The sequence below is a fragment of the Chenopodium quinoa genome, unplaced genomic scaffold, assembly GCF_001683475.1.
Source record: "Chenopodium quinoa cultivar QQ74 unplaced genomic scaffold, ASM168347v1, whole genome shotgun sequence".
Classification (NCBI taxonomy): Eukaryota; Viridiplantae; Streptophyta; class Magnoliopsida; order Caryophyllales; family Amaranthaceae; genus Chenopodium; species Chenopodium quinoa.
In genome coordinates, this window is record NW_018743635.1 from 37,132 (window position 1) to 46,464 (window position 9,333).

The window sequence follows — 9,333 nt, forward strand, 5'->3', positions numbered from 1 at the left end:
TTGATATTCTTTTGGAAGATATCCTATCTATGAGTAGAACTTTTAGCTCTTTTGTTTGGTCTCATGTGAAAAGAGAGGGAAATTGTATTGCCAATCATCTTGCTAAGCTAGTGCCTTTTAGGTTAAACAAGTTTGGGTCAATCACCAACCTAGAAGATTTGCTCCTTATATACTTTTAGACGCTATATTTTTATTTTAATGTACTCTGCATTTTTCCCCAAAAAATAAAAAAATAAAAAAATTCGCTCATTCTTTTTTTTTTTTTTGGTGTTAAGAAAGCCGTAAAAGACGGGAGTGAGAATCGATCTCATGTTTTCTTGGAATCGAGTGGGAAACTCGAACCCCTTGAACTATTTCTCACTCTCCCTCGTCCTTTAAAAAAAAAATTAAAAATTAAAGAAAAGTTCTTTGATTGTACTCAAGAACACATGGGGCATGTAAGAATTTGTACCACAAAGTAGATGACACAAGAGTGAATTTAATATTAGCACCAGACACGTATCAGTACCACTTTCAATTGAATTTCATTTTCTTCAAAACTTTCAATTTAATTCTCATTTTCTCAAGACTGAAATACAATTTTCACAATTTGTTCGTTTCTCGGATCACCACATAAAAAAAAGGCAACCCCCTAATCGTCCAATGATGATGACCGCTTGCTGCCTCGTAAGGGTGAGAAAATACTATTAACAGAAAAAATCGCAATTGTTGTAGGTCCATCCCACTTTCTCTCTCTTATCATGCTAACGAGTCTATATATACAGACCCCTCAACCCTCTATTCTTTCCCACACCAAAACGTCTATCCATCATTTCTAGCGTGGTAGTTGTCTTTGGTACCCTCACTTCTTTCATTTTGAGTGATTGTTGGACTGCATGCGGCAGAGAGGCAGGGCTTCGAACCGTAGATCCAGGACTTTCTCTCGTTCTCGCATTGCCATTGAAGGCCGCTAAATTTTCACCATTTTCCCCTCTTCAATTACTTCTCTAGTACTACCCGCTCTTTTTTCTTTCCGAATCGTGTCTGTTATCCTCCTAGATCTGAAATCCATCGTTTCCAGTCTCGCAATATGGCCGCCTCAGGTTCGTGCTAATAATCTGTTTTATTGGTATGATATTGTTGATATAAATACTAATTAAAAATGATTATTGTTTTAAACTGGTTTTGGGTATTTGTGAATGGATTATTTAGCGTTGGGAATGACGGAAGAGAGGGAGGTGTTCAAGAAATACTGGGTTGAACACTCTGTTGATTTGACTGTTGAGGCTATGATGCTTGATTCTCAAGCGTCAGATCTTGACAAAGAAGAGCGACCTGAGGTATCTTCGTTTTCTTTTTCTTCTTTTGATATATATTTTTTTTTATGTTTTGATTAATTTGGTTGTAATGAACATCAATATTGATCCCGAAAATTGGGATGTACACATTATTTGATGGGACTGAGACTTACTATCTTGAAAAAGCCGCAGCCGATAAGAAATGACAGTTGATTTGTTACCAAAAAACAATAAATAATTAAATAGTGGACACTTGTAAAATATTTACGTACTCCTCATATTATGGAGTCCAGGACTATACTACAGTCGATAAATTTAAAGGAAAAAAAAAAAAAAAACCTGTGTAAATAGAGCAAAGGATGATTCGATTGGTTAAAACTTCGTTCTGATTAAGTGATTATGAGAGGAGAGAGAGTTGGAGTGAATGAAAAAACAAGTAGCTAACTTGTAAATATAAGGTATCCTTACAGAAAATGTGTCTAACTTAAAAAAAAAACACTTCCTATAAAGAAATATGTGTCAATTAAAAAGAAACGTAAGTAGTATTTGAAAATACTACTATATACTTAAACTTACTTGGGAAATCTAGAGTAAAAAATCTGAATGGTGTTTTAACACTAGTATAAAGGAAAAGATATATTTAAACCACCTTTAAATAAATTAATAATGATACCTCGGATGTTGGACTTATTATTCCTATGAACTCTCAAGACATATACTTTTATAACGTGGACACCATCTTACGAATGCCATTTGAGTACGGACTACGGAGTATCAATTCAGTCTTATTCCTGTACACGTCCATGTTCATTAAGTTAGTGATTTTATTTCATATAGATGTGTAAAAAAATAGAACAATAAAAAGTAGAGACTACTATTTCATCAAGGATCTTGCTAACGAACTCCCCTACAGCGTTGGATAAACATTTAAAATATCACCTAAAGTGGTTTTAATTTGGGAAAATATGATAAAATCACGCATTAATCGGTGTAATTAAGGTTCATTTTTATTTAATGTTTCTATTTTTAATAGACGTTTGTTAGCTTTTGCCCGACGGAGCCCCAGTTGATCTCAGAGATTAACAATCTAATTTACCTCCTCTCACAATTTTATGAGTTGAAATCTGTGCCACTTTATTATTTTACTTTTATCATTTAAAAAATTAAATAAAATGAATAAATTGTGAGAGAAGATTAATCACATCATTTATCTCAGAGATCAACTTGAATTTACCCCTTTTGCCCTTTTATCAATATGACAATTTTTTAATAACTCAAGTGGTGTACATAAGTAACTACTATGCTTTGTACCAACTATTTCATTCATGTGACTTGATCTATTTTGCGCTTACCGATACTATATCTTCTCCTGACAATAGTAATACTATTAAAAAAAATCTAATTTGTATTTTTGCGTATGTATATTATATTATATATTATGTATAATAGAGTGATGTTGATTAAATGCTAATACTCGTATAAAACAACATAGTACAGTTTATAATAATAATAGCTTTTTAAAAGTTGTAAGTAGCTAAATAATGCATAAACAAAGGGGAAATGAGGCTTTAATTTAGGGGCTGGGATTTTTGGGTTAGACGAGACTTTTATTTGGAATTGAAAAGATTAATACTTAGGGCTTGTTCTCTAGAGCTTAATTTCAGTTCAATTCAATTTAGCCCTAATTATTTCAGTTTATAAACAAATCATTTTAATTCTATTCAGTTGAGCTCAGCTTAGTTCTGTAAATAAGAATAGATCCTTAATATATTATTATTATCTTTAGGTCATCACTTTGACACACACTGTAAACGGATAATAAAAGAATTGTTATGTACTTTTTCGTTACGATTTATGTTTTATAGCATAATCTACACATTTTTATCTTTTCTTTTGAAATACAGAGGCAGAAAAATGTGTTGTAAGTATATAAAAACAGAGGAATTATACAAGTATATACTCGGTTTATGATGATGGAGTTGTTGAACTTGACCACAAGTTGGTGCATAAAAGTGTATGCTTCACATGGACTACTCAAAGCAAGTTGTTGGCGTGAATTAGCTAATAACTTGATAAGTCTAGAGGAAATTAATAGTTTAATCCTGTAATAGAATGACAAGATTGTGTTAATCTTTACAAATAATAGTAGTAGCTATTAGCTAGAAACATCTGATTCTATGTTAACATACTTTTAATAAGACTAAAGTATTATTAACAAACTTAATACATATAATAGTAGTAGTAATCATTAGTCTTATTAGAAACGAATGATTCTACTTGTAATTGTATTATGTCGATTGAGAAACCATGGCATGTATGTTTCAAGACTTTGGACTATAATAATTTATTAAAGGTAAGTGGAAGTAAGAGTGTATACTCTTTATTATCTCTTGTTGCAAATGTTTATCAATGAACTGTATGAGACTTTTTAACACAATTTTTTTTTATGGGCATAGGTACTTTCCATGCTTCCACCTTATGAAGGAAAGTCCATGTTAGAACTCGGTGCTGGTATTGGTCGTTTTACTGGTGAATTGGCCCAAAAAGCTGGCCAGGTTATTGCTCTGGATTTCATTGAGAGTGTTATAAAGAAGGTGATGTGGAAACATGACATCTTTCTATCTCTTGATTTTCTGTAGTTTGTGTATTCTTTCAGATTTTGTAGAAATGATTACTTCTCTTTCACTATGGTACTGTCTGCAAGTGCGCACTTCTCTACTTCTAACTGCTTTAATGCCTTTCTTGGTCGCAGAATGAATGCATAAATGGGCATTACAAAAATGTGAAGTTTATGTGTGCTGATGTGACATCTCCCAGTCTCAATTTTTCACCAAATTCTGTGGATATCATATTCTCCAATTGGCTACTCATGTATCTTTCTGATGAAGAGGTATACTTTGGGGTCCACCCTTAGTTCCCCAATTAACACTGGTTGTTCCGCTGTTTTCTTGAGCATGGTTGTCTAGAATGCCTTTCTAGATAATAGCTTCTTGATTTATCTGCCGTTTCTGCATTGCCATGCGACATTTAGCATTAGAAGCATTTAGTATCTACTACTACAACCAAGCATATAGTCATTATACTCATTACCATAGTGGTATATGGTTGCAAAGAGCATTTTAATTACAATCTACACCTACAACTGAAAATTTGAAGCATTAAAAAAGTAGCTTGTGAAGTTAAATCTACTATTTGTGCTAAAGTCTACCAACTTTTATCTGGTAAGTAATTTGCAAATTGTGAAAACTGCTTTAATAATTTCCCTACTTTCCTGTTAAAATTATAGGTTGAACGTCTGGTTGAAAGGATGTTGAAATGGTTGAAGCCAGGAGGGTACATTTTTTTCAGAGAATCTTGCTTTCATCAATCTGGAGATCACAAGCGCAAAAGCAATCCGACTCACTATCGTGAACCTAGGTTCTACACCAAGGTTGTGATTCATGTTTTCTTACATTTTTTTTTAATGTTTGTTATGCCCATTTCCTCTTAATTAGTTGGTTAAATCATTACGTATGTATTCTTCTTATAGCACAGGATGCAGAATTTGTTATCATTGTTAATTTGTTATCATTGACAAAACTTACATGAATGTCATTCATGTTTAGAATTAACCATTTCTCATCTGTAATCATGTAGATTGTTCTCTTATGTATGCGGTGGAAATTATTTAATTTCATTGTGTATCTGGTGATATAAGTAGTTCGTACTTTAATTAAATATCCTTGTCTTTATGCTTTGATAAGTAGTGGACCTAGATTCGAAGGCTATTATGCATCTGCTTCATTATTGCTCGTAAAACTCTAAGAAGGCTCTCCCCTGTGTAATCTTGTCTTTACAATTTACAACAAGTCTGCTATGATTAGACCCTCTGCTAACTTACACTAAAGAGGATTTGTAAATATTTTAATTGGCAAATTTGATGCTGCTGATATAGTCCAATTAAAAGCAAAAAAAAAAAAAAAAATGGATGTTACAGATGCAAATTAAGTTGGAGAGGCCTAGCAAAGGTTTCAGTCATTGCTTATACTGTTGACAATCTTCACACCTACACATTTAATTTTATAATTATAGAACATGAGTAGTAGCAGCTTTTCAAATTTTGTTAAAAAAACATAAATACTGGGAAAGGCTATCTATTTGTATATGTGTATGAATCCAATTCGTGAGATGGCAGTGATCTTTAGCCGGTCATGGCCATTAAACCTTTCCAATAGAGTCCGCCGATAGGCGCAAGCAAAGCAAGCTAAGCTGGTATTTTTTTCATATGCATTTGAGGATTTATTGCCTTTATTTTTAATTTTAATCTATAAACTCTAGGGCTATCATGACATTTTTTAAGCTTTAGGGAAAATGGAAGCCATGTCAGATTCAATGGATGAGTGGTGCCGTGAAATATGTAGAGAGCATACCTTCATAAATTTCTCTTTAGAAATTGGATACTCTTGAGAATAACATAAAAATCTTGGTCTCCTGTTGTAATTAGTTGGTTACGATTAGAGCTGCATCCAACATACTCTATCAAGTAGCCTACTATGTTAAGCATAATAAGCAATTGCTAACTATATTATAATATAAAGCTTCATATATGAAATCAACAGTGTAATTACTTTATATAATTATATAAACAAAAATAAAGGCATTATATGCTATCTTAATTCTTATTATGGTCATTGTCCATGCGTCTTTGATAATTTATTAGTAAAACGTGATGTTGTGCACCTTGCATCATATTTGCTATTGGAATTTTGATTTAGATATGGAAGTACCTTATTCAATATTTCTAGCCTTTCTTCTGCTACCTCAAACTTGATACTTTGCTTCTCACTACTAAAGTCATTCATTGCTACAGGTCTTCAAAGAATGCCATATGACAGATGAATCTGGGAACTCCTACGAGCTCACCCTTATTGGATGCAAATGTATTGGAGCTTATGTCAGAAGCAAGAAGAATCAAAACCAGGTCATGGATGTTTCTTTCTGTGCCATAGTTCTATTATTTACTGTGGATCACAACTAGTGAGCAACATGAACTGAAAAGTGACTTCTGGTTGTAGATTAGTTGGTTATGGCAGAAAGTTGATTCAGAGGATGATAAAGGTTTCCAGAAGTTTCTGGATACGAGTCAGTACAAATTTAACAGCATCCTGCGGTATGAAAGGGTATTTGGTCCAGGCTATGTTAGCACTGGAGGAATCGGTAAGTTTGGAGTTCTTACCCTATTTATAATGTTCTGTCGTCAGTGTGCAGCTTTTTATAAGTTGGTAAATTGATACTCCGAATAGTTATACTTGATAAATTCGTTAATTAGTTCAAAAAACCTGACATGAGGATCATCTATCACAGAGATATCTGCCTTGATTCCTAGCAGTTGTCATAACTATTATAAGCAAACACTAATTGTTTCTCATTTTAAAATCTAAAAACGAAAGACTACACAGAAATGAGGATCATTTTCTTTCAATAACTGTTCTTCGGGGAAGTGGGGGCTTTTCAGAACTATACTTCTTGTTTTGGATTTGGTCTAATCAAAAGAAGAGAAAACATATTATATGATTGTGTTCCGTAGGAGACTCCCTTCATTGTCATGACGTGTCATTGTTGATTACCATATTTTGTGCTTCATCATCAAACATATTTATGAAACTGCTCAAATTTGGTATTGAAAAGAAAGCATATGTTGTTCATTTCAAACAAACGCTTTTGAATTTGTTTGGGGTTTTTCTTTTAAAATACATCATTCATGTCGATCTTAGTTAAGATCAAATATGATGAGGGAGCCCCCATTCATCTTCATGATAAACCAAATTTGTTTATCTAATGGCATTTTCGTAAATATATCAACAATTCATCCTAGTCATCATGGCATTTTCGTAAATAAGTGAACAACTTTTATTAATATGCGGTCCTACAAATGTTAACTTATTTACGAAAATGCCATGCTGATTGGGATTTTTTATTGATTTATTTACAAAAATGCCATTAAATAAACAAATGTTGTTTATCATCAAGATGAACTTGTATTTTCTCAAATATGACCACCCCTTTACGGGTGGTATGGGTGAGTTTGAGAACTAACATTTTCTGGAATATTTTTACATGCTTTATGAAATCACTCTTGGTTTGATGTTAGCGTATTTGGTTCTGAGCAGAAACAACCAAAGAGTTCGTCTCGAAGCTTGATTTGAAGCCTGGCCAGAAGGTCCTAGATGTGGGTTGTGGCATAGGTGGAGGTGATTTTTACATGGCAGAGAACTATGATGTGGAGGTTGTCGGAATTGATCTCTCTATTAATATGATCTCTTTTGCCCTTGAGCGTTCAATTGGTCTCAAATGTGCTGTTGAGTTTGAGGTGGCAGATTGTACCAAGAAAGATTACCCTGAGAACTCTTTCGATGTCATCTACAGTCGTGATACCATTTTGCATATTCAGGTAATATGCTTTCTTTGATATTTAGGATTCAAATATTTAAGTATGTGTGAACATTTTAAATCATACTTTTTCAATTATGATTCAAAGTAGTTACTCAATTTAATGTCCAAATACTATTGTTGAAGATTTAAATTTAAATGCCAAATATCTTAGGAAAAAAAAAAAAATCAATTAATAAATTGCTAGCTGTCCATGTTGAATTGTACTGACTTCAGAATACACTAACTGCAGTAATCTGCATCACAACTTATGAGATAGACTTAAAGGAAAGTTCTTTTAAATGGAAAAACTAACTCCTGAACTTATTTATCATATTCAGGACAAACCTGCATTATTTAGATCCTTCCTCAAATGGCTGAAGCCTGGAGGCAAAGTTCTAATCAGTGACTACTGCAAGAGTGCTGGTCCACCTTCACCTGAATTTGCATCTTACATCAAGCAGAGGGGGTATGATCTCCACGATGTGAAGGCATATGGGCAGGCAAGCTTATTGAATTTATGCTTTGTGTTTAAATTTGGAACTTCTTGATATTAACAAATTATGATCACGTGACTTTTGATTCTATTAGATGCTTAAAGATGCTGGATTTGTTGAGGTTATTGCCGAGGATAGGACTGACCAGGTTTTGCATTTCACTCGTTATTAATTTGTATTTTTATAATTTCTGACTGGGGAAATTGAAACTGAACCTTTATTTCCCTGATTTGCTGTTTGCTTTCAGTTCATTCAAGTTCTGCAGAGGGAACTAGATGCTCTTGAGAAGGAGAAGGATGAATTCATTGCTGATTTCTCTGAGGTTTGTACCATTATGCCACTTGCTACTGCTTATATCTTCTATTTCTCATTGATCTTGCAAATTAAATTAAGGATCGAAATTGGTTTTGTGATAGTTTATGAAAATGATTTACATTTTATTGTTGCAACGATTTTCAGCAAGATTACAATGATATAGTTGATGGGTGGAAGGCCAAGTTAGTGCGGACTAAAGGAGGTGAGCAGCGATGGGGTTTGTTCATTGCCAAGAAAAAATGAAGAATCAGCTAGTTGGTGAACTCTTCACGGGACCTTCTACTCGTATTAGTTTATCTATTTATTTTCAATCTGAATTGTATTTGGGAGATATGCCAATAAGTTGCGTGTTGCAGACTAAAAGATAATTTCTCATAATTATCTTATATATTATGGATTTACAACATTTGAGTTAAATTAGTAAATTTCTCATTCGAATCATTCTCATAAGATATAGTCAATCCACATGAGAGATCCAGTGGTTAAATTATGTGTTGTGTTTTCTGTACATTTACTAACCTCAAGAGAGTCTCGATTTTACCATAGCAATAGCATCTTTTAACTTGCTAATTAGCGTGTGATCCCGGGCTTTGCCCCGTGTAACACTTTGAATAATTTCATTTTTATTTTAGACACTTTAAAAGACTAGTCGTGATTTTGTTCGGTTTTTGTGATATTCGTGGTTTTGTTCGGGTTTCGCAGTAGCAATGATACATGAATTTACAAGGAGTAGTAAGTTTCTACGAGGAAATATTTATAGAAAGACATTTTTAAAAGTAAAAAAGTTATCTAGAATTTGTTAGAATATAAAGATTTTTAAAAAATATATACTACTA

General features: G+C 33.1%; 1 protein-coding gene across 1 annotated transcript; it reads left to right on the forward strand.

The window, feature by feature from the left end:
- Positions 1–776: 776 nt before the first annotated feature.
- Positions 777–8,987, forward strand: LOC110683223 (phosphoethanolamine N-methyltransferase). Its single transcript, XM_021859567.1, has 12 exons — positions 777–1,082; positions 1,192–1,319; positions 3,734–3,871; positions 4,030–4,167; positions 4,564–4,707; positions 6,127–6,237; positions 6,332–6,473; positions 7,427–7,707; positions 8,027–8,188; positions 8,277–8,330; positions 8,430–8,504; positions 8,642–8,987. The coding sequence occupies exons 1-12, from the start codon at positions 1,070–1,072 to the stop codon at positions 8,738–8,740; spliced, it is 1,485 nt and encodes a 494-aa protein (XP_021715259.1). The 5' UTR covers positions 777–1,069; the 3' UTR covers positions 8,741–8,987.
- Positions 8,988–9,333: the final 346 nt, after the last annotated feature.